At 37.5% G+C, this 27,020-nt stretch overlaps 1 protein-coding gene across 1 annotated transcript in view; it reads right to left on the bottom strand.

Annotated features, from left to right (window-relative positions):
* SLC9A9 (solute carrier family 9 member A9) overlaps positions 1-27,020 on the bottom strand; it is a 208,888-nt gene that overhangs the window by 49,433 nt on the left and 132,435 nt on the right. The window contains 2 exon segments of the mRNA XM_056358878.1: positions 3,230-3,309; positions 8,753-8,801. Of these exon segments, the coding sequence (XP_056214853.1) occupies positions 3,230-3,309; positions 8,753-8,801 (129 nt within the window).

Raw genomic sequence — 27,020 nt, 5'->3', positions numbered from 1 at the left:
GGAGTAAGAAAGTAAAGATATTTGGGACTGAGAAGTGTTAGAAGCAAATTGCTACTACCTGGGAGCAAAGTTACAATTTTATTGTGGGATGCTCTGGAATGGGACAACTTTGCTCACCGTTTGTTTGAGCTCTGCCTTTATATACACAGGATGAAATGTCCACGTACTTATTTGTTAGCTAAACTGGGCTATATCTGTCTTGAAAAAAGTCACGCAATATAAAGCCATGTACATAGTACTGGATTATAGATCTTGGGGTTTTTTTCCTTGATAAGTTCTTGAAATACCTTTGTTTATTCTCTTACTTTTCCACTAGCCTTAAGTAGAATATTACAGCTTCAAACGGTAATGCATTGTAAGCTGTAAAAACAAAGTAGCTGGAAAAAATTCACTGGAATTTACCCGCTGTCAGATACCAAGTATCTTATATTGCATTTTCCTTATTTAATTTATTGAGATGAAAATCCAAGAGGATACCTTTAAGTACTGAAACGATCTGTTCTTTGGTTTTTTTATTCTAAAATTAATATTTCTTAGTCTAGATTTTAGAGAATGATATGTTTTTCTTAGGTGTCAATACCTGATTCAAAGACTTTTGCTTAAAAAACCCAGCCCTTTTTGAACCTAGCTGGCTCCAGATTAGGCTGCTACTGTTTCTGTCAGAATAAAAATACAATTTGATTCCCAAACGGGATTTCAGGTTTTTTTGTATAGTTCTACCCTAGTGTGGCACATTGCCATTGCCTAAGACTACTGAACTAAGTGGATATCATTCACAGGGACAGCAAGGATCAGCACAACTTTTTGATTTCCTCATTGGTATTTCCTCCCTCTTGCTTTTCCCTTGTGACATAAATAGGCGTAAGAGATGTTGTTGCCAGAAGAGTGGGTAGGTTTGTGTTAATGCCTAAGAACAAATGTCAATCTAGAAATGTCAGTCTTGTATGCTTTCGAAGTATATAACCAGATTATTATTTTGCTCTATCTTTTCTTTGAAAACTTTATCATAATCTTCTATGCAATCTTGTATTGGGCATAAATACTGTGCTACATGACAATTTCTTGCTCCAAATTTAGCAGCACAGCTTTGTAACGTTATGCAGGAATAAAGCAAAAGAGAGTTTGGGTGGATAATTTCTCTCTCCCTGAAAAGAATGTCTTTCAGAAATAGACATACCAAAGAAATGCTCAGAGCTGTGAGTCACAGCATTACTGGGTTGAACCATTATTCTATGCAGGTGTCTGGGCATACATTTTTAGGATTAGTAAAATGTGGAAGTATTATTTTTAATAAAAATATATTTTTAGGATAATGGCAGGGCTGTAATCTCTGAAAATCTGAATTCTAAAGAAAGATTGACTTGACTGGAAGATATGAATATGTTTGTTATTTTTAAGAATATTTTTTAGAAAACACTGAAAATATTTTCTTGAAATGCAAAAGACAGAAACCAGGCTTTCTAGGATTAAAGCATCAGACACCCATATTCAAGATCACTACTAAACAGATAACCTCCAAGAAATAGTGCTTCTGGTGCCTTCTACAGTTCTTTCTTTTGCACGTACTGTTGTCTTTTTCATATTGATTTCTCTTTCTCTTCTGTCTCTGTCCCTTGTTTTCTAGCTCTATCCTAGTTGCTGTTTTCATGTCGTCTTTTTTTTTTTAACTCATGCCTTTGTCCTGTTCTTGCCTACCAAGATTTTGTGCTTTCTTTTTTTTTTTTTTTTCCCCCCTCTTTGGAGCAATTCCCACCCCCCTACCCCTCCATTCATATTTTCTTTCCTATAAGAAGAAATTTTTAGTTTCTAAGATATAGCACAACCACCATAGGCTATTCCTTCTGAAAAGGAAGTGGGGCTGGGTGGAAGTTTAAGCCAGTTATGCTGGTACTCGGCATTAATATTTAAACATATTTTCCCCCTTTTATATAGCATTCACCTACTATTTCCAATTATTCTGGGAAAATTATCTTAGGGAAACATTTTAATGCTAAGTGCTTTTTGGCATTTAAAACTGCTCTGGTAGATTAATTTAGGGCAATACATTCATTTTTAACAAAAAAATGGTTTTTTCATCAAAAGTCTCTTTGAAGGATAACTTCACTTGAACTCCCTAAGGAAGCTGTATTCCCAAAGAGTTATATTTTATCAGGTGAAATATTTCATCCTAGCTTGCTACAGCTGGCATCAAAAAAACATACATGTAGCCTAAACATTAATCTCTGCTCAGTAGTGCAGGGTAGTGGACCAGTAGATGTGCTGTTGAATAATGGAGATGGCCAGTAGAGCTGTCCCTGTTCAGCTCCTGTGCCAGCACGCATGGAAGTCAGACAGGCTTCTCTTGTATGCATCGTGCATCTCTGGTAAAGGCTTAAGGCATGATTGTTATTGTGGGATCTCGCTGATAGCTATGCAAAGGCTTTTCAAAGTCAGTCTAAAATGATAATAAATTAGGATGGTAGCTTTTACTGTCTTTGCACAGGCACTACTGACAACACATCTGTCTGTTTGTTCTGCCTTGGCTTTGGGAGGATGTTCTTTTTAAGAATATTTTAAAAAAATAACTTGAAATATTTTCGTGAAATGCAAGAGACATGGAAACCAGACTTTCTAGAATAAAGCATCAGACACCCATATTCAAGATCTCTTCCATATGTGCCTCAGTAGGAATGTGAATAGAAGCACAAAGGCTGGGGAATCTGGGGAATAGGAAGTTCGAGCTCCAGGGAAGTCCTGGGAACTATATCTCCACAGTGGGTGCATCTTTCTCTGTTTCTAAGAGGTGTGGGTAAACCAGGGTTGTCTTATCTTTACTTTTGCTTGGGTAGTTACTGCTTTCTGAATATGTGGGCAGGCAGCAGCCACTGGGCTGCCTCAGTCTCAAACCTCCTGGTTTCCCAAATGCAGAATTTACATGTTACCTGATTAATAAGTGGATAAGTTCTATTCTGGAATTTAAAAAGGTTAAAATTGAAATCTATTGTCTATATACTCTTGTAGAGCACAGCTTAGCTTGTTCTTACTCAATCAGAATGTACTACCACTGCACTGCCCAGCTTCTCTAGACATTCTGTTTCTTTGAACTTTAAATTCTAATCCTTACTCAAACATGTTTAAAATAAATTACACTTTTGTTTTGTAAAGTAAAATAATTTTTGAATTCTTAAGTATTTTCAAGGTGCCAGTTGTAATGCAACCATCGTCTATGGCTTATAACAGAAAAGGATACTTGTGGTCAAAGCCATACCATATTCTGACCAGCCATGCACTCTCAGCTTTGGTAGTATTTTTGTCCAAGTTAGATGCACTCTGCAAAATAAATGAATGAAATGAAAAGCATTTTTATAACATAAATAAAACATGGAGTTCTGATATTAAAAATACATGTCAGACTGAATTACAATTAACTGCACTTTTTAATTTAAAAAGCTTCTTTGGTGCACAAATGTCATCTCTGTGAATCAGTTCAGGAGTAAATTGGCTCTTATAGCACATTTCTCATTGCTCTGTACTCATTGGAAGAGTGCAGCATTGACTTTTATTAATGATTCCAATTTTATTAAGCAGCTGAGAAGCATTTTATTCTGAGATCAATAAAGCGGTATTTCGATTTAATTGCCATTGCGGGATTTCTTCAGTTTACTCCTACAAGATCAAATGCTATTTGTGTATGTCTAACAGAATGTCGCTCCCAAAGGGATTGTGATATTCTAAAATTATGACACTGCTTTTCTTTCTGTGGTTCTTTCCGAGGGGAGAGGAACACAACTTGTGTGAACAAGACTCAAAATATGCTGCTTTTCATTCTGCCAGACAGTTCTGAGGTGTGCTGCACAGGTAGATAGGTGGACTGTCCTTTTACTCAGGGTCATAATTTGGAATTGTACAGGTGACTGTTTCTAATGTATTAAGGCAGCTAGTTTGGTCATACTTTAGGCATCACATCAGTACTAGCAGAAGAATTAGTGGCAGGATGGAATTAGGGATGGGATTGCTAGTTCTCCAAGGTTACTTCATTATTGTTTGTGTTTTGTTGCAAGTTAGATTATTTTTTAATGGGAATATTTTTCTTCATGCAATTTTAAACAAATTTAATTATTACAAATGTAATCTCTTATTATATATTAACATACAAGTAAATAGGCTGATGATAATAATGTCAATGGTCTGATCCTCAAAACTGTAAGGTCTAGTTCCAAGCCAACCTGTACGTGGGAACTTTTACATTGATTTCACTGAGTTTTGAATAAGGTTATATGGAGACAGAAACGATATTGTAGCTGTTACAATTTTGCTAATGTCAAAGGTGGTCACAGTGAACTTACAAATGCACCAAAGAGACCAAATATTGTTCTTGGGATCTGTTTCCCTGTAACGGAATTGAGTACTTTAGTAACTCCCTCTAGTAACTGGGGAGGCTGGAGTTGAGGAAGATGGCACTAATCTCTGAGCAGCAGAACACTCTTGTAAGCCCTGAATATCTAATAGTGCCTTTTGGCAAAATAGATACAGACTGGGAAAAGGGTTGAAACATTTAAGCAGTAAGCATGATGGCAGGTAAGGTCTGTGTTAGGTCAGCACAAAAAGAACACTGAAAAAAAGAGTGTGAAGGACTAGGGTGGACAGGGATAGAGATGAGAAAGAGAAGGACAGGCATGGAAATTGTGGAGTGAAATGCAGCAAGCAGCCAATGAGTGCAATGCAGAGGAAGGCTAGTCAAAAGCACAGAGAGCTCTGTAAATGGCCTGTGTCTTTCATTTGACTACTGATGTTTCAACAAGTCATAGTGTTGTTAGTTAACTCCTCTTTCCAAAAGATTCCTCATATTGGAACATGAATTTTTCCTGTACAAAGTAGTGGACAAAGTCTGCATGAGAGTATAATCCTGCTGGTCCTGATCTGGACCTGCTTTTATTTCTTGCATTAATGTTTGTTGCTGCCTTGCTCAGCACCTGCTCTGGTGGCATGTAACTTCTGGCTTGTTTGAGTTCTGCGAGTTTGACATGTTTTGCCTTCTTCCTTTTGTATATGAAATCTGTGTCTCGTTAGGTGCTTTTGCATTAATGGGAATCTGGGTAGTTATCTGTAGGGCAGCTCCTGCGTAAACAGTACAGTCAAGGGACAGCAGGAGATGCAGGTGTGAATGGTTTTGGGCTATAGCAGATCCTTGGATCCTATGATCTTAAACCCTATCTTTTTACTTTCCCTACAGTTCAGAGAGGTAGAAGTAGGGGGAGGCATTCCACTGCGTCTTCGGGACAACAATTTTCTCTCTGGGAAGTGAGAATGTCAGTGTTTCTCACGTTTGTCTTGGGAATTACCCATATGGAGATTATTCTCATTAGTACTTCCAATAAATTCACCAACCAACTGGCAGATGTAACTGATGGGGAAAGTATAAATAATTTCCTCATTATACTAATAAAGACATAGGGATGGTTAAATAAACTATGAACGTTAGTTTGACAGAGATGATATTGATAGGTGTTTTGCATGCTATTTAGTTTTCTCCTGAGATCAATACTAAATCTACAATATTTTCCCCAAATGCTTGTAGAGAATATATTCTTACAGTCTTGGTAGAGATTAACCTAGCAGAATTTCTGAGATACATAAATCATCTGAAGAAAATATGTTATTGACTTCTTTTTTTTTTTTTAATGAGAAATTAGTTAAAAAGCCCACTGCCGTAAAAGGTTTTGCCTTTAACAGATCAACTTTGTAGCTCTGTTCCGTGGTTATTTATCCTGCATTCTGTTTATCAGAGTTAGTTTTTGATATTTATACATGAATGTATGTGATATGCACCAAACTGTTTTTGCTTGTTTTTATATATTTTCTATGAAATAATATATTAACTGTAGTATGCATTTATGCAATTAAATTTTGAAAATGGAGTTATGACAGTCCAGTAAATAAATGGATATGAATATTGGGCCATTATTTCTTCTGTTTATGTTTATATTGTGATATTGATATGATGATAAACATATTTAAGGAAAGACAAAGCAGAACTGACACAAAAACTGGGATGCTTTTGATGGGTGAGGTCACAGTATAGTGAAGTCCAGATGTTAGTTATACATTAAAAGGCTCTACGTTTTTGCTAGGGAAGGAGCCCTGGATTCCAGGTCTTACAACTTCAGCTGGAATTTTCTTCTAGCTGGTTGCCAAAATTACTGGTTGAGCCAGTCCAGAATAGAGCATAATCAGAAGTCCAGAAACAACTGTGTACATGGAAGTCTTGACTAAATATAATTCCTTGAAAGAAGAGAAAATTTAATTTGTGGAAGGGAAAGGAAGGAAAGAAGGGAGATCAAGATGAAGTATGAAAGGAAAAGGGTTATGCAGACATGTAACTGCTATCCCTCTGACACAGTACTCATGAGGTAGAAGGTGTTTTAAGGCTTTTTCTGCCCCCCAAAAATCCAGGACAGGTTACAGATATGGATTGAGAGGCTCCCACAGCAAGGTACCCTACGTCCTGGTAGTTCGAGTGGTTGCAGAGGAGATAAATTCCAGCCTCTGCAGCAGACCTTGTGGCTTCCATTCTCTGGCTGAGAAGGGAGGAGTCTAGCAGTTTATTTTCTGCTAATTTTACTGTCCTTTAAACATCCTATTCCTGACAAAATATTCAGGTTTTATTTCTGGTACAGTGTCCCTGAAGGTCCAATTAACAGCACTGAGATTTGACATGTGGTTTAAAGTTCAGCTGGGAGAGAGCTTGAACTGGGAGAGGGAGATGCTGGCACTTGATATGCTATTTGTTCAGGGATATATGCAAGAAAAACAACTGTTTTGGCTGTGAAGACACACTAACATAGGAATAAAATGTAAACTAAACAAACCCATCACATTTAGAAATAAAAGAAATAAAGGGAAAGAAAAGAGACAACAAAGGGAAAGAGGAGGCATTAGGCAGATGAAAGAGGAAATGAAAAGAAATAACCTGGCATAAATTGAATAACTGCCGTAGGTACTAAGTTAAAACCAAGAGAGCTACAGAGAATGCGGAAAAGGTTTGAATTAGTAAAAGACTGAGTTGTCAAATACAGAAAAATTAGACAGATGAAAATACAATACCACAGCAGGGGTGGTGGTGGTGGGGTGGGGAGAAGGAGAAGAATAATCTGAGCAGCAAACCTATCTTCTAATGTAAAATTCTACTACTATAAGTAGTGCCAATTTGGGACACAATAGAGCATGGAAAGTGTTATATTTGTTTACGCCTTCTGTGTTGTATTGCTGAGTTTTGCCAAACGAGATAGGTGTTAATTCACAGGGCACAGCTGGGACACTGGATATATTATTGCTATTCATAAACATGATTATTTTTGTTTTTAATCAAAGGAGAAAATTAGATGCCTATTAACTTCTGAAGAAATTGGGTTTTCACAAAACATACATATAGTCAATTTTATACTGTATTCAGCCTTCTCTGATCTTTGATGTTTCATGAATACTGCAAAGTAAAAAATTTCTGAAATGATATATCTTTAAAATCCAATCAAGAATAGATTAAGATTAAGGTTCTGTGTCCAGGCCTTGGTCAGAGGCACTGCAGGAATTCCTACCAAGATGCTTAGGAGAGTGGTATTAGTGATTAGTCCCCTCAGACTCACAATAAATCAGTATCTTGGCCTGATGCAATAGGGTGTTATGCTAGGCCTGTTAATAGTGACTGTTAATAGTGACTGAAGATATGATCAGTTATGAATAATATTTTTTCCTTTTTTCCAAATAAACATTAGGACAGTTAGACACCTGAATTCCATTCAGTTTCAGTGAAAATGGAGACCCTAAATGCCTTGATATGTCCAAATGTGTAAAAGCTAAGAATACTCAGTATGTAAGATATATTAAATTTCTGCCTAATGATATCTTTAATGTATTTTCAAGTGAATAGAGTATCTTATTCATGTCTTCCCTTAACTTATTTTTTATATTTATATTGCTGCTGGGTGATTTCAATTTCAGTTCCAGTTGTGCAGTCTGAGAGGATGCATGGGATGGTATTATTATTAAATAGGAACACACTTAGTATTAGGCACTTTTTGCTTTGGCAACTTGTCAGCTGTAGTGTTGCTTCTCCCTAGTTGTACTGCTCTTACCACACTGAAGCAGATGTTATATCTCTGTATTGACTTTCTGTAGATTTCTACTGTTGCAGGCAGTGCTGTATTTGAAACTGCCATACATGTATGACAAAAGAGGGAAGGTGGCAGATGAACAGCTGCAGCTTGTTAAATAGCCGCCTTTAAAGTTTTCAAGTTCACAATGTACTTAGGTTTTCATGTGAAAAATAACTAAAAAATATTTGCAGAAACCTGACTTACTAGAATTGAACACAACACATTCTCCTTTTGTATTCCAGGGCATTAAACATTGTTCTGAGTTGTCTCATTTCCATAAATGCAGCATTTGGAAGGTGATAAATTTTTGGATTTATGAAGGCAATACTCCTATTCATTTGTTTATTAGACTTTTCAGGATATTTTTGCACTTACAATTTTCTTCAAAACTCAATAATATTTTTAGTTACAAAATTTTCATGAGTGCATACATATTGGAAACAAAAAATCTTATCTTTGTACCTTATACAATAAAGATCCTTTGCAGCACCTTCTTATTTTCAACCTGCCAGCCTGCCTGTTATAAGCATTTTCAGCTATAACACTATTTTTGATAAACATGATCTGCCAATAATTGAACGTTTTTTAATTCAGCATGTATGTCTAAAATCCTGACATACCTGGCTTGCAGCTTCTACTTTCAGATCTTCATCTGGATCTACACCAACTCTGAAAAAAAAAAAGGAAACAAAAAAGGCAAAAAGCAAAGACATATGGTAACGAACTGGTACATATTAGAGAGCTCTGAGGGTAGAAGTGTTTCCCTTGTGCCACTCTTTCCTGCTAGGTGAGAGGAAAGCAAATTTGCTGGGAAGCAAATCAGAGGGGAGAGGAGATTGCAGTGGGTGATATGCAAGATGATGCAAACCTGGGGGGTCATTTTACTAATATGGACAGGAAGAAATTAAAATTGGTTGTTAAAAGTGGTGGAAGAATTGATGTATTTTGAATATGGCTGATAGAAATGAGGAGATATGCAACTGATAAATGTTATGAGTTGAATGACTGAGGCTTGTGCTGATGTTCACACCAAGAAAGGAAGGAGAACAGTAAAGGATGATGAATAATGAGCCTTCTTATCACTGGAATCTGAAGCCCACAGCTAGGGGACCAATAGCACCTGAATGCTTCACAAGCCTCTGCTATAGCATCATGCCTACCAAGCTAATACAGAATTTAACGATGCAAAGAAAATGTACTTTTTCACTAGATATTCATTTAAGGCCACTTTACTGTTCTTCTGGCAGTCTTCCATGAGTATATTTTTGCTTTTGGTAAGAAAGCATCAAAACAGATTTCAGATTCATATTTAATATTAATAGTTACATACCTCAGCATTCTTTCCTGTAAAATATTATCCATACACTGTTATTCAGTCAGATACAGTGACAGGAACTGTATGCAGAGTGGATGTTTTTTATATGTAAATACTGAATGGAAGAGAAAATGTTTGTTTCTATCATAGCTCTTAAGCTTCAACAAATCTGAGTCCTTCAGGCATAAATATTTCTGCCTTTTTATTAAAAATAATGATCCTAGTGCTGACTCAACAAGGAGACAGAATGAATAGCTGTTTCTTTTCCTCTTTGTCCTGTTCTTAAAATTGCTAGAAAAATCTTCTGATGGTGCTAACATATTCATTAGTTTGGAGTAAAGCAAGTTAGGTATTTTCAATTTCATTAAAATGGAAACATTTACTGGGAAAAGAAAAAGAAACATTACACAGAGGTTTAACCGCGTATCTGACATTGGATTTGCTATTGACATGTATGTAATGGTGGTGTCTGGGGCCTTATCTATGCTCAGCATTGTAAAACTAAGCGGTGTGAGACAGCCCTGTAGTGCAGTGTGCAGTGTAAGTACAGTAGGATATGAAGGCTGAAACAATGGCACAAATGTAGGTGTGATGGTCCCAAACTCATAAAATGGGACAGAATCAGAAAAAGAATCCCAGTCTCCTCAATGTAATTACATGCCCTGTTTATTAGACTATGCTTGTTAGCTAACTCTGTACACTAACACCACTACTTGGCCAATACAGAAAAATACCAGCAGTACAATAGTTAAGGGTCTGCACAGTTTTGGAAATAAAAAAAATAAATACAAATAATTTATGCATGATAGGTGCAGCTGAAAGGCAAAGATACATCACAGACTTCCCCCCACACTCTTCTCCTTAATGAGCTTGACTTGACCTCAAAGAATTAGTCTCCTGGGACAGAAGTAATTTAGCCTTCATGTAGTTCTGAACTGGGGTTGAGAAACTGCCAGTTCTGACTGATTGTGTGTGTTGGAGTTGTGATGTGCTTATTACAGAATAAGCTAAGACAACAGAAAATGTTTCACCCGGAACTAAAAGGACTGCAATGGTACATGTGAACAAGGGTAGGCAATGGGGCCAAGAGGAACCTGAGTTTCTGCTTGTGATATTTCAGTAACAGTGATATAACTATGAACTAATCACACTGACAACAGCAATCCACCAGCATAGAAAAAAAATCTGGATTTACAGAGTTTTGCAGAATTCATGGTATGCTTAAGCTTCTCTGCATGTATAATTTCAAATCCGTATATTTAAAGATAGCTACCTGTTTTGCCTTGTTTATTCTGTACACAATAGTATATAGCATATATGAAGATACAGAAAATCTTAACAGGAGTACTATTACATTTACAGCCAGAAAAAACCAGCAGTAAATCTCTAATGAAATCACGCTTCTGTCTTAGATTTTTCATACAAGAAAAAGAAAATAAGGCTTCTATGCCACATGGATGCCACATAACTGCATCTGATGCTTTCCTTTGGTCTGGTCTCTGCTCTTGTTTAAAACACTGGGTCAGATGCCATTGCTGTTTTTCTCATGCAGTATTATTTCGCTACTACAAATTAGTGTGGATAGCACAATCTTGCCTATCGATTTAAAGTCCATTGGGAAAAATACCAGATCAATCTTTGCATTCTATGGGAAAATTTTTTTAATGCATTAAAATAGCAATACATTTTTGTAATAATTTGAACATTAGCAATTTTATTAAGTATGCATTAAGCAGACTCAGTTCAGTCAGTCCTGAAATTGAGGCTAATAATTTCATATCCAAACATAGGCTTGGGAGCCTAACATCAGGCACCTAGCATTGAAAATCAGAGTCTTCTATAATTAACTCTAATATACTTGACATGAACTAGAATGCTATTTTTAAATTGCAAATGTTGAAAAAACAAAGTATTACAAATTATATGAGGCAGTCAAGACAACTGAAATAAAGCACAGTTATGCACTTCGTTTCCCTCCTTGACTTCCTCAAATGACCTGCTAGATCTAATGCTATTGCCACTAGAATTTGCAAACTTGAAATTTGTATAAATTACTTGAAGGCTTCTAAGAAATACTCTTGTTAATATTTGTATAAACTTTTTCCCCTTCTTAACCTTCTCAGCTTTCAATTTCTGTGAGTAAATGTAATGGATGGTCAGAAAAGTATTTTCTTAGTAAGTTTTTTCTCCTTTCTTGCTGTCAACTTTTGTCTCTTTTCTTCCACTACCTTGTTTTACTTCTTGCAGTCTCCTGTCCTTCCATCCTGCTTTCCTGGTTGCTTTCCATTCCTTGTTTGTTTCTTCTTGGCTCCTCTAAATATTGTATGCTTTTATTTCTGCCTTTCTATTTGTGCATCTCTTTATTCTATACATTAAACACGTAGGATGACTTCTCTTCCATAAAAGCAAAGGCAGTGATTTTTAATCAGATCTATATTGCAGTGGAGTTTATCTACTCTATGTATTTAGATAGGTTTTAGTAACGTCTTAGATTAAAATTCCCTAGATACGAAGGAATTAAAAATCCTGAAAGCTGCTCTATGATGTTCTTTCTTTTTTTTGGATTTTTTTTTGGGGTGGTGATAGGTGATGTTTGGTTTTTTTGGGTTTTTTTAATAATGGCTGGATCAAAACCTGGCTTCAGAGATTGTTCAAAGTTGCTGTATTCAAAATCTGGAGGTGAAGCTTGTGACTTCAGCCAGTCTCTAGCAATTAGGCCTAAGTATTGCTAGAAACTGTGCATTAGTCTGCAGAAGTACCCTTTACAGCTGACTGTATTTAAATCCCTGTGTGCTATCAAGTGCATCATTTTTTTTTTTTTTTAGCAACAGTCGGAATGCATTTGGTAATAAGAGGAGGAATTTGTCACTGAATACAAAGCAGTTGATAACATCTTTTCTTATGTGGTTTGAAATGAAAATGGATGGAAAGCTAAATCGCAAATTGTCAGGGGAACCGGTAGTAAGAAATACAAAACCTCTCCATAGGAATACAGAGTAGTAAATCACTATTCAGGCATTGCAAACTTTTAATTCCTTCAATTCAAATCACCACAATGAAAACACGGTTGGATAAAATCTCTGCTTTCTACAGTGAAGCTACAGAAAAATCATATAGACTCATGCCTTCATGAGGATCTAGGCATGGAGAGCAGAACTTTTGGTGTCTGTACTTACAAGTGTGATTCTCAGCCCTCCGTTGATTTAAGTGCCAAGAAATCTGTAAATAGAGACATTTCTCTGAAAACTGAATTCTAATTACTGAAATTCTGCTTCTGGGCCTGTATAGGCTTTCTGTATTTGCAGAACCGAGCCTGGCTCGTTGCTTGCAGTCCCATCTAGTCTAGTTTGCACCAATCGTGTACTCATGCTGGTTAGCTGTGCTCCAGATGAGGCAGCCAGGACTGCTTTTATATGAAAACATGTCCTAAGAGAATGTAGTTGATACCTTCCCCTTTTTATTTAATGACTGATGAATTAGAGTGTCCTGCAAAGAACTGCGAAGCCTGGTTTCATCAGTCACCTCAGACTGAGGTGACTGCACACTACCACTCGTGAGTGCCATAAATACTGGCCTGAGAATGATATGGGTAGTGGCACTAACCACTGTTCTGCTGCTATTGTCCTGTTGTACCAAACATCTTTCAACTTCAAGCACTAATGAGGCCACAAGAAACGGTTGTTCATATGTGTATTATTTAGTGCAACTAATGATGTAATGAAGAATACATCAGGTTTAGAAAAGTTTACAAGAGAAATGTCTTCTAATGCGAATAAGTCTTCCCTGCTCTAAGTGTATGATGGAATGTGATATTACAGAGCTGTCAGATAAGGGTCTGAATTAGCCATGCCTTTTCTGCTTCCTTCTCTGGATCAGTGGGGAAACAAAGGCAATTCAAGAGCTGAAAAGTTTGGCTGCTTTTTCTTTTTCTGGCCTCATGCTATAAAATGAGAATAATAATGCTTCCTCCATGCCATTGCTCATCTGTTTGGTGCATTTAGCTTGTAACTGCACATTCTTCATTACATTTGTATAAAATCTAGCTTAGCAGAACTATGATTTTTAGAGCCCTAGGACTGCTCCTGTAAAATAATTAGTGACAATATTAGTTTTTTTGATTGTGAAAGATTTTACTGGAAGAACTCATCTTCTCAGTGCCATTGCCTCAGCCTGCCACTGGCTGTCTCATTGTAACTAAAACAGCCTTTAAGCCTCAGCTTGTATCTCAAAAACTGCACATACCAGGAAAGGTTTTTTTGAGTAAGTGATTTATAGCCCATTTTCAAAGATGGCCATTAAACAGCATTTGCAACAGGAGTCTTGAATATTTTTGCATGAATAAATCTGAAGCTTGTAGCTATCCATCACCAGCGTATTGCATTCAGTACAGAATTATTAACGGTAAAGACTAGAAACATGAGTAAAATCCAGAAAAGTCTGTTTCTTCATCTATAATATATCTTTACAATCGAAATTAAAAAAACTTCAGGATAAATAATGATTGCTCAGGCCATTATTCTTGTCTGTGAAGCAGTAAGTGTGATGTGTATTCCTAACAAACTGACACCTAAAATCAGCCTTTGCTTCTAGATTGCTATATTGCTGCTACATATTATATTGCTGTGGACTGATGCTGTCAAAAACATCTGCTTTTGTTATAGTATGATATTTTGATTGACACAAATCTCATGGAGAATTATGGCATGAGTATAGATATTCAAAGTTCAGTTCAAGCTGATTTTGTTAATAAATGAAAACAGTTTTGTTTAAGGCAGGAATAATCACTTCTGTCTCACAGCAGAAAGAACAAATCAGTTTAATTTCATGCTGAAAAGGGCTAAAATAAATTATCAGGTAAATGATGCTTCCGAAATGGCTATGACAGCAGTTTGTCATGTGGCTAATGGTTTCTATCTTATACACATAACATACTGAAATAGGATGAAAAGTATAATTTTAAACCTGTAGAATCACGAGAATAAGAGATGTGTGCCATAGTTTGACTTTTGAACTTACAATGAACTTGATCTTTAGATACCTGGTATTGATTCTCTATTCTGTTAATCCTGTTTTATCTTGATATTGGGGTGGGGCAGGGCTAAAACAGTTTGGTCACTTTGAAGTAACAAGGTACATCTGTATGGGTGAACAGAATATCGGGCATCTTACAATCATGACAGCATGGCACTCCAGCTCAGGAGTTCTGAGCAGCAGTGATTTACATCCCTATAAAGCTTCTGGCACATGCAGTAGATTATGAATGTCATTATGCTATGTGAATATACTTGTAGTCAGGAATCAGGCCCCTTGCTTAAAAATAAGAACCAAAGTCAACTAAAAGGAGGTCATTTAACTTATGTGGAATTTTTAGAAATGATCATTTGTAGTGGTATCAGAGCATGTGAATAGAATTGGAATAAAATCAGTGTGAAGGTTGGCTGCAAGTTTTGTGTGGTAACAATGTAAGAATTGAGACTTGCTTTCAGATTTAAGGAAAGATCATTACAGCAGATTCTTAGTCTATAATAAGAGGTGTTGTACTGTTCATTGTGACGCTCAGGCTTGTTACACCGAAGATTACCAAATCTACCTGGATGCGAAATGCAAGTTGTGTTGTTTATGCCCACAGACTCAGTAGTTACATGAATTACATTCAGTTCCATGCCAAACTGAAAAAATAGCAGCTACTGCCTCTGCCAAACCTGCCCTGCACACTTACTTTGCCCTAATGGCATACTACTTATAGCTAAGCAGATCTAACTCGCAGCACATTGCTACAAGTCAGTTCAGGACTTTTTCGTATTCAGGCAGTGGGCTACGTGTGATTCCCATTTTAATGCTTGATTCTGAAAAATGTAGGGCAAGGCCATTTTACATTCATGTGTACATGTGTGCAATCTTTAGGGATCCAAACTCACAGTTGCTTCTTGCATCTGATACTAAATGAGTGCATGAGAAATTTGATTTCTCTCCTTTCTCTAGACCTGTTTTCTTGGACTTCACAGGAATTGCCAAATTAAATATCTTCAATGTGTGGCTAATAGACAAACTAGTGAAATCCACAGACCCTTGGCAGCAATGTTAAACATCCACTCAGGACTCAGCTGATCAGCACTAGCTTGCTTCTTTTCGGTACTGATGTTTCTTCTGTGAAACACTCCCTCTTCCCCCTTCATTTTTTGTTTTCCCTTTATTTTAGGTTTTCTTACATATGTTTATAGTCATACGTTGTTCCTGTATCTTTCATTGCACCATGGTATGTAATTCAGCTATCACCTTCTACCTTGCAGTTTATTGCTCTGCTTTGCCAAGTAACGATTCACTTGCATGTTTTATTTTTCTACTCCTGCCTTAGGGAGAAGAAAAGTCTTTCATAAAATGGTATTTTTAGTGGTCCAAACTTAAATTAATAAACCTTTTGTTCTAATGTATATGGAAAACTCCACTACTCTTTCCCCTTTTTTATATTCTTATCTGAAAAACAAGTATCTTGTACGCAACTCTTTTTTTCTAGGAATCTGGCAATGTTCAGATCCTTCCAGCAGTTTGGCAAAGCTTTGCTCTATTCTCTGTTCCTTAGTAAGGACTGGATTGTGTGTTGTGCTTGTGCGTCAGCTGTTCCCCTCCCCTGCCCTAAAAGAGCAGGTTTTTTTCATCCTTCCTTTTTCTAAAATGCTCCCTATGGTTTTTGTGCAGACTCCGAATTGCGGTGCGAGGGGCGGTTTCCGCAAGGTGCTCTGCACGAGCCCAACCACTCCCATTCCAGCCAAAGGCACTGGTGTCACTGACTTTAAAAGGAGCACAGTTAAACCAGCTGTGCGTGTTTCCAAAGAGCCTTTCCTTAATACTTTTGCCATCTCTCAGCATTCCTGAGCTATACGGGGATGTGATGGTCATCTTAATTTTCCACTTATCATTGTACTGCATGACTCATCCAATGTATATTTCACTAACAGATCAACTGGTGAATGGCACTTCCTGGTACTGCTGTCATTTGCTGTTTTCTTAGTGAAAGAAATAGCTAGCTTCATGGAGCTCTTTTACATAAAACCTGAGATCTATAGAGTAAGGTAAGCGCTTTACTGCCTGCTTTTCAAGCATTTAAATTCTGTCTCTAAATTCCCTCTTACTTTGCAAAGCAAGAAGAGCAGAAAGTCCAGAACAGTGTGATAAGATTACATGGCGGTAGTTAGTTAATATTCACGGCCCTTCTCAGTTACTCTCTTTACTTATTGAACAAGTATGTGATTACTTGTAGGCAATCAGACATAGATTTACGGGCAAAGCGTGGGAAAGCTTGAAAGGACTGTAATCCTCCTAAATTTTCATTTTCCATCTCAGCTACAGAAAAAAACACGAACCCTCAGCAAATCTGAAATGTGGGATAACTCTATTGCTACCAGAAGCCTCCTAAAATGAAACTCTTACACTATAGTAGAATCTTTAATACTAAAATATTACAAAATTATAAAAAATTTGGTTTGTTCTACATTGAAAAAAATCTGTTCGGATTCAGTTCAATCCAGGCATCTTTGGAGAAATGTGGCTCCAAGGTCACATCACTCAAAAATACGACATTGTGATTAGAGAAACTGAAAAATAATAAAACATGAAAAATAACGTAATTTGAATAACTAAAACTGCAAGAGAAGCTTAGACATAAGGAATGTGCATGATAGTAGCTGGGATATACAGTGCAGTTACCACTTTCTCAGTATGGCTGCATTTTTCTATTTAGTTCTCACCTGAGTTTTATGTCTCTGATGAGAGGTGGGACTTGTAGAATAACAGGATTCCTTGATATCACATTATAGCTTTGGTGCAGCATTGACTTAGAAGAAAGGATGGGATTTAGTACCTCTTTTGGTAATAATAAGGTTATTTCTTTTGAGTGCCAACCCAGTAAATCCCAACTAAGTTGAGCTTTTGAAATATTACTGGATCACAGCATGGACTGGAAAGGTTGTCATGAGATGACTGTGATACCTTCCATCCAAACTCTTTACACTGTAACTGTTTTGGAAAGGAAAAAAAAAAAAAAAGCATATAGAGGGAAGGAGCTAATGGTGATGGCAGGTGCTTTTTGTTTGCTTTAACTGAAGACACTGCAAAATGGAGAGGTACAGATACATAAATGCATCTCTGTATCATCCTTTCAGTAAGAGGCAGTACACCAAACACAATATTGATCAGTCTCCACATGCTTTAAAAAATTCAGTATTATTACCATACCCCTCTCTATACTATGACAAAGTCTGTAGATCAAATGCTCAGTACGTAATTCTGAAACTGTATTAATAAACACCACCCTCTGCCCCCCCCCCCCCTCCCCCGGAAAATTATTAAAAATACATTTTCAGTTAATGCAGAAAGACAGAAATGGCACTGCATTACAAGAAGTATAATTTTTTGCACATAGCCAATGTCCTAATTGCTACTTTCATGAACTCTATGGAGATTAATACAGCTTTCAGGAAAAAAAAATATAATCAGGAATTAGGCTATTTTGCTGGCATCTTTCTTAGACTACTAATGAGCTTTGCCAGCCAGGAAAAATGAGAACTGATTTTACAAAAGATCTGCATGAGGAAAAGAAACTGCGCTCAGATGTATTTTGACAATTTCCTACAGATGAGGCTAGTTAATTCCTGGCTCAGAAATAATAGTTCCCTCCAGTGAATTGTGTCAATGATTTTTAGAGCAGTAAAGTGTTTGTCCTCTGAATCACTTTAGGTGCCTGTTCCTTTATTTTCCTTGAACATACACAGCACAGCTTTGGAAAGAAGCCCAGGCCATTGTAGATGGCTTGCATTATTGCTAATGTGATTAATCCAAAGTAAAACATTAAATGCTCCTGAGGCATCAGTCTAAATAATGAGATGACCAACTCTGAGTTCCCTGGGCTCGCAACATGGAGAAAAACATATCTTTATCTTTCTCATCAACATTTGAAATGTATCATATAAAGCTGGTACTGGGAGCAATTCTGTGCACAGCCGTTGGAAGAGAAGAGTAATGCTGGTCAAGCTAAATGTACGCTGTGACCAAAACACACTGAGTAAATGCTACCAGCTTTGCTGCTGGGAACTGGTGACAAGGTAGCTTGCATGCAAGCTGTCACTGATCTTTCCATTTAGGCTGCGCTTTTCACAAGCAGTTTGTAAATCAGCTGCATTGCTTAAAGTCATATTTAATTCCCCGTTTGAAATATGTTCACATAAGTTCTGTCTGAAATACTCAGAACACCAGGAAATGATAGTAAGGACTTCTATGGATTGATTGACCCAAGGCTGTATAAAACATGTATATGGTATATTGGAAAATATACCTTCAAAGATCTGCTGTACAATTGTTTTATCAAAGGGTAAATCAAAAAGATGTTTCTGAATTCTTGAAATGGTTTTAACCATTGAACACAATGGCCTTTAGAGTTGAGTCACTACATTCGTAAGCAGATACATTGCAATTAGTAATCTGAATAAGCATTGGAAAGATTTTTTCATGTTTCCTCATCTAGAAATAAATATTGTAGGACAGCGAGTGCCCGGTCCACTGTAACTTAGTCATATAAATATAGAAAAAAAATCTGCTATGAAACTTAATATTGCTTTTATTTTAGTTATCTATTTTCAGATCAGATGCATATTCACTATATTTTGCCAGCTCTGGGCATTCACCTTCTTTTTACATCTGAAATTACAAATCAAGCTTTGTAAAGGGAGAATCCAGGGAGAAGTCCCAGTCTGGAGTGAAATGTTTGGTACTAAAATGGAAGAGTTTTGCCTAAGTTTTCATTATCTGATGTGTGCAGAACACTTTTTTGTTTTAATATTTCAGCTTTCAGTTTTAATGGCAGCGAAACACCTCTGCACATTCATGTCAAAACACTCTAAAACCACTTTAAATACAGCAGGATAAACAGTAGTGCCATTTCTGAAGACTGTTCTAAAACACTGCTTAATGGAAAATTTAACTTTTCATTTCTTTTACAACAGTTTGCTTCTCAACATCAAAGAATTAAAAAATGACTCAAAAAGACACCAACTTTATTAGTTTTGTTACTCTACCAAAAAACCCCACCCTACATGGATTATATGCTCCTGATACAGTAAATATCAAAGCGTAATGGTCTTTTTGACAGAGAATGGTTATATGGAAATGCTGGAAAAGTATGCTCCCCTTCATCATCTAATGTTCATCTCATTCCATGTTGTTTTTAATTCATGAATATTTTTATTTCACTATAATCTTGGTCTGATAATTGTACTGTTTAGTTTAGACAGTATAGATCTCAGTTCATTTAAAATTTGCTTTTGCAATATAACCCTTCCTTCAGACACATAGCTATCGTTACCAGTTTTAGGCAATATATTTAGATCTCATGTGGCTGTTTCAAATAATATTTAGGCTGTTCATGTAAAAACGTCACATCTCAAAAACAGATACTGATCTGTAGTTGCACTGTTTACAATGCTAGACGATGCAAAAACTATTAATTATATAAATGTGCGTGTGTGCATGCTCACAGACACCCTCTAACTCGTCGTACTACAGAAGTTCCAGAGGGAAAATTTATTTTCTAGTGTAGTTGGCAAACTTGGACCAGATGCCATCACAATAGTGTAAGTTCTGCTATTCACGCAGTGATCATGGAGCAGTATATAGCTTTGACAGAATGTTACAGTTGTTTTTTTTTTCTTTTCAGTTTGCAGGAGAGTTTTACCTGCACAACAACAGCAACAAAGATAGATACTTCTACCTTAGTTGCTGCATTTGTCCAGAACTATAGGAACTGTTCTTATTTCACAGTATGTAAAGTCCCTTTCCAGAGTTCAGAAAATACACTAAATACAAATGTTATGCTTGGTTTTTTTACTCTCGAATTTAGTAGTCGCGCATTTTTAAATATGCATGATGTGGTAATAGATTTACTCATTTGAAGAGAATAAGAGCTCAAGTGGAATGTAAATGATCCAGAAACCCAGGTCTAGCACTTTAACATTGGTGAAATTCAACTTATATACATACATTTGCATTATGTTACATATTCAGAAGAATTTAGGAAATATTAGGCACTTATTTTGCATTTGTGATTATTCTGGGAAGGCAAAGGTTTCAAATATCAGTGCTAGCTTGCCCCTTTTGTGTCAGGAACTCAACCGTGGCTATAAACCTCTTGGTTCTGCTAATTCAATCCACCTCAAGTAAAAAATTTTCTAATCTTTTTTTTTTTGGCAATGAACCAAATTGGGAATCTTTTCTGGTTTGCTGAGGGCTCTCTCCTAGACATGTCCCGTTTTGAGATTTTTATGCTGCCTGCACCAGTCTTCGCAAGCCTTTTATGAGCACCTAGGAAGAGCGTTAATTACCCCCTTGTTGAATAGTGTGTATTAACTGTGACACTGTAGTTAAGGCTGATAAAACAGTTTCTTTTTAATTAATGTAATTAATTAAAGCTTTTATCTTTTGTAAGAGTATTTGGAGATCATCAAAGCTTCTTTGGGGGGGGGTAATAGTAATTTTTTTCTTCTTCTCCTTATAATCATATACAGCTTGAACATAAAGAGGATGAGATAGGGACTGTACTATAAAGATCCATAGTTTTATTTATGCTTCTTGTGTTGTTTTACAGTGTGTTGGAAGGTTTTTACTGCATCATGGTAAGAAACAGACTCCATTCCCAGTGTGTTTTTTGCTTTCATGTAAAAATAAACTACTGTACGTAGCAGCTATGAGCCAATACCTGAATTCAAGCAGTGATGACAACGAAAGCAATAGCTTGCACAAGATAATGCAGAGGCAAAGTGAGAAAGCAGAGTGAGAAATTGCCTCAATCAGGGATCCCCAAAGCATATTATACTTCTGCCTACAGGCCAAGAAAATAAATGAATGTTATTATGACAGCTTGCACCAGCTGAGGATCTGTCCCCATTTATTCATTGCCACTCAGCTTCCCTGGGGCTCTAAGTAATTCTCTGTGGCTAGTGGCTTCAGGCATATGTGAAAGTTCTGTCAGTGTATTTGTAAATATGCAATGCTTTGACACTGGCTTCAGGTTCCTACCTTACTGAATGGAGCAAGAAAACCTTATAGCTGGAAGGCGAGCCTAATGCTTAAAATTCTACATAGAATCATGGACTTGTTTAGGTTAGAAAGACATTTGAGGACACTGAGTCCAACTGTTAACCAACCACTGCCAAGATCACCGCTAAACCATGTCCCTAACTGCCACGTCTACATGCCTTTTTAAATACCCGCTGTAATGATGACTCCATGACCTCCCTGGACAGCCTGTTCCAGCACTTGATAACCCTTCCAGTGAAGAAATTTTTCCTAATATCCAGTTTAAACCTCCCCTGTCACAACCCGAGGCCATTTTCTCTTGTTCTATTGCTTGTTTATTTGGGATGAGAGACCGACCCCCACCTGCCTACAGCACCTGTCAGGTAGGTGTAGAGAGCAACAAGGTCCCCCCTGAGCCCCCTCCTCTCCAGACAACCCCCCCCCCCCCCCAGTTCCCTCAGCCGCTCCCCATCAGACTTGTGCTCCAGCCCCTTCCCCATCCCCGCTGCCCGTCTCTGGACACGCTCCAGCCCCTCTACGTCCCTCCTGCAGCGAGGGGCCCAGAACTGAACCCAGGATTCGAGGTGCGGCCTCACCAGTGCCCAGTGCAGGGGGACAGTCACTGCCCTGGTCCCGCTGGCCACACTGTTTCGGATACAAGCCAGGATGCTGTTGGCCTTCTTGGCCACCTGGGCACTCTGCTGGCTCATGCCCAGCCAGCTGTCACCCAGCACCCCGGGCCCTTTCCCACCAGGCACTTCCCAGCCGCTCTGCCCCAGCCTGTAGCGCTGTGTGGGGCTGGTGTGCCCCCAGCGCAGGACCCGGCACTGAGCCTTGTTGGACCTCATACAGTTGGCCTCAGCCCATGGATCCAGCCTGCCCAGATCCCTCTGCAGAGCCTGCCTGCCCTCCAGCAGATCAATATGCTTGACCGACTTGGTGTTGCCTGCAAACCTACTGGGGGTGCACTTGATCCTCTTTTCCAAATCATTGACAAAGATACTAAACAGAACTGGCCCCAGTACTGAGCCCTGGGGACACCACTTGTGACCAGCCACCAGCTGGATGTGACTCCATTCACCACCACTCTTTGGCCTCAGCCACCCAGCCAGATTTTTACCCAGCAAAGGGTACACCCATCCAAGCCATGAGCAGCCAGTTTCTCCAGTAGAATGCTGTGGGAGATGGCATCAGAAGCTTTACTAAGGTCCAGGTAGACAACATCCACAGCCTTTCCCTCACCCACTAGGTGATGGGTTTGTCAAGCAGGACTTGCCTTTCATAAATCACTGCTGGCTAGGCCTGATCCCCTGGTTGTCCTGCAGGTCCCATCTGATGGTACTCAGGGTGATCTGCCCCATAACCTTCACCAGCACTGAGGTCAGGCTGGCAGGGCTGTAGTTCCCCAGATCCTCCTTCCTGCCCTTCTTTAGATGCCCTGCACCCTAATGAATTGGTAAATACTGTGAGACAGTACATCTTGAAGCTAAAGGAGTTGTCTTGTTTGAGGTATAACATTGGGATCCAGAGAGTATGTATGCAAGAGCTGAGCTGTAAACCATTAAAGCTGTTCGTTTTTTTAAAAAAAACCTATGTAATGTAACTTTTCCTGTTGTTGAGAGAGAACACTTATTGACAAAATCATCAATGAATTAAGCTTTTTAAAAAGGATTTTGTGCAGTTTTTTGTTAGGATGATTGCTGACATTCTGTTTAGCTTAGTAGAGCTCAGTGTGTGGTAGAGAATACCCCAGGGAGCTTGCTATCTGAAAGACAAAACTGGGAAGGCAAGAGACACTGTGAAACTCAGAAAAGATTGATTTTACATTTTAAATGTATCACCGCTCCTTTCCAGAACATGCATGTTCTTTCTCTTATGTAACAGACATTGGAGTATATGCAATAACCTGGACTGAAAGCTGTGACATTTGCTTAATCTAAATTGGAGAATTTATCACTTGTTTATAATTCAGATTTCCATGTGGTAGTAAAATGGCAGACAGGCGTTATGACTTAGATTTCAAAGGGATAGGGTAATACAAAGAAATGCTCTGATAGAGAGTTCAATAATTCAATACAATGTTTCTTTTTCTAGTATTGTGCTGAGCATAAATAAGAAAGGATGGAGGCTGCAGACTGCCTTTTGGGATTAAGTTGGGTGAATGGATGATTTTATTACTTATCAATGTAAAAGCATTAAAACGGTATTTCTGAAGATGTGAAAGAAGGAAATAAAGCCACTCTTGGTCAGTAAACAAAGAGATGGCAATTGAATTGGAATTGGCAACTCATTTTACAGGCTGAGTTTTCTTAATACTTACAGAATTGGTGAAACATAAAGCCATGCCCAAGCATTAGTTTCAAAAGGAACATAAGCACTAAGGAGCTCAGATGATGCCCATTTAAAATGGGAGCTAGTCACACAAAGCCTGAGATCTTCAGATCAATAAAGGACAGTCAGGTTGATGGATAATCATGTAGTCCTACTGATTTCAGGAGGGACAAATAATGATTTTTGGTCTTTTTTTAAAAGCTTGATCTGGAGTAAATTCAAATATATGTATATGTAAGGGCCACTAGGTCAGAAAGCATGTGAACAATCATTCTTCTGTAGACTACCGAGTAGGGTACTGGAAGACCTGGATTCTGATCTTATGCTTTTATTCTTATGCATTCTTATGCAAATCTTATGCAGATTACTGTATTGTAGTTGATGACTCATTTTACATGAAACAGAAACACTTTATTTGGACAGGACCTAAAACCTGTTTAGCGAACACATTAACTACTAGTCTACTGAATAATTTTGTCTTGTTTTCTGGTTCAGTTAAGTAAAATTATTTTCTGACTTCTCTGCTTTCCTCATCTCATGGATACATATGCATACGTGTGCAGAACTGGTGAAGTTTGGCCTGGAGTTTCTCTGGAAAGGTGGAAGAAATATTTATGAATTGAATGAAGCAGAGGAAGCAAACCATCTAGTCCATGCCACTAGTTGGTGCAGCAAGCAGGACGGACAACAGGGTCTCTTTTGCTGTGTCTAAAATGAAAATAGAGGCTGTGACAGCATTCGTAGGATTTCCTTTGGCTGGAGATTAGAAAAGCTCAGGGGCTGGTCAAGACTCAAGAGTTTCAGGCAGACTACCCGAACCTATATTGTGATTTCTGACCAGGCTTAATGCCTGCAGATAAGGGAATAGCAAAGGCAACTGGGACGTTTCAAGGTCAGAGCATACAAGACCTTGTCTGCTTGTAAGATCAGATCAGGGGTTTTAGGATTAGCATGGATTTTTAGGATTCCTGTTTGGGGTATTTTAAATAAATAGCACTTTTATGTATAAACTTTTATACAAACAGTTGTCCTGTATATCTGTTTACATAGAACATATCTTGCATTTATAAACCTAGAATTTTATGTACAGTTTCAAGATTCCTTTATATGGTTTTTTATCATTATGTAACAAAATGCTGTCTCTTTGAAGTAAAAAATGCAGAAACTGATGTATTTTTAAGTGCTTTGAAATCCAAGTACTTCTTGCTGAGATAAGAGGTAATTTTCTCATTTAAATCTCATAGATGTACTGACGAGCAAATCACTGTTGGGCTGTTTCTGCACTGATAATTCTCTACAAAAAGCCTGTATTATAGTGTAATTAGCTGTTTACTAAATGCTAAATGCCCATACTGCTCTACAGAGCCTAGGTTATTTAATATCTGCCTTAATTAACCTTTCACATTCAACTAATTCTGGAACAATTTGATAGGTTTGTTATCAAGGGTGCCAGAGTTTTCCTTCCACTCTACATTTTAAAAAAGAACAGAAAGTTCAGAATTTCAGGGGCAGTTTCAGGAAAGTTGAAAGTTTCATGAAAATTGAAGTCACACAGTTCTCTTCTGTCATTAAGTTCCTCTGCAAGCCCAGATATACCCAGTTATACCAACACATGCTTTTATTAATTTCAATTTACAAGAATATTTACATCACAGTCCATATACTGTACAAGACCATTAAGGCCTAATTCACTTCCCAGTTAGCACCTTTTTTCTTTCTGGAAGACAAAAGATACGTTTTACTCCCCCCGCACTTCATGTATAGTTAAAAAATGGAATTAAATGTTCTTGCACTATGTGAAATATTTGATAGCAGAAAGGAAAACCACAGGAAAGTTTTAAAAAAAACAGAAAGGCTGAGAAATTTTGTTTTTTGCAGACTGAAATGATATTTTCAGTCATGATGAAAACTTTCATCCCTTCAAAATGAAACATTAATTTCATATTTTCTTGCTGAAGAGATTCCAATATTCTTTGTCAAGCAACTGTGAGAAGAATGAACATACAGGCTTTGGAAATAAATAAACTAACAAATGTGAAGAACATATTAATTTCATACTCTTCTATTTTTTGGGCCAACTGACAGTATTACACAGTTCTCAAAGCAGGAAAGTTAAGTGAGTTTCCAGAGCAATTATTTTGCAAAAAGCAACAGTATCTGATCAATAACACAGAGAGTTAAGAGTTATCTTGATCAATACCTACAAAGTAGGGGTAGAAGGTTCATCTCAGCAAATGTGATCATTATTTTTTCTAGAGCCAGGATTTCATATGACATTTATCTCAAACTTTTAAAGGCTCAGATTGTTTTTCTCTACTTTCTACTTACCCTCAAAGACCACAGTTTTGGCATATGCTTGAAGTCAACTGGCACAAATTTAATTTTGGAGGCCTAGTTAGAGATAGATGTCCAAATTAATTTGGCATGTTTTGGTAGAAAGAAATAAAGCACTAGTTTTGTTCTAAAATCCCAGGTAATCAAGATGTTCCCTAGCAGTATTTCCAGATGGGTTGGTTTGATTCCTTATTTGTAGTCTGAACAACTACATCATGTTGGCTGCTGCATAGCAGCTACCCTTTGCATGATACAGAGGCACATTTTAATGGAAGAAAAAAATGATTGCGTGAAATGGAAGGAAATGAACAGTATTTTAAAAGATAAGAAAACAAATATTTTAATTGACAGAAATCTGGCTGCATGGATTCTATTTCTTGCTATAGGTTTATTTATAATTTTCTGGAAATATGTATTAGTTATTCTGGGGGTTTGGCATGTTTAAAAATTATCCTGTCGTTTATTCCTAGTAAACTGAAAGGCATGAATCTTTCTTATTGCTGTGTAATTTTCCCTCTCTCCTGTACCAAGTATTCTAGCAATAAAAGTGTATCTTTCATGTCTTCCTTCCTTTTCTCTTTTCAATAGCCATGCGGAGCTAGAAATACAAGGTATGTGAGGTGGGATTTAGCTGTCTGCTGTTAGGAGACTGTGCCCAAAATTAGACCCCTTTGGCCGATAAAGACCAATAGAGGTCACAGCAAGAGTCAGGTACATGTCATGCACAAGTCACAGTTGCAATCCAAAATCTTCCATTCAACAGCTCTCCAGCACTGCCTTTCACACTCAGAAAGCCCAAGTCCTCTGTATTTTGGTCTTTTATTTTGTTATCAAGCATGAATATT

This window comes from Falco biarmicus, chromosome 13 (assembly GCF_023638135.1).
Source record: "Falco biarmicus isolate bFalBia1 chromosome 13, bFalBia1.pri, whole genome shotgun sequence".
Lineage (NCBI taxonomy): Eukaryota > Metazoa > Chordata > Aves > Falconiformes > Falconidae > Falco > Falco biarmicus.
This window is presented reverse-complemented; position numbering and strand designations above follow the sequence as displayed.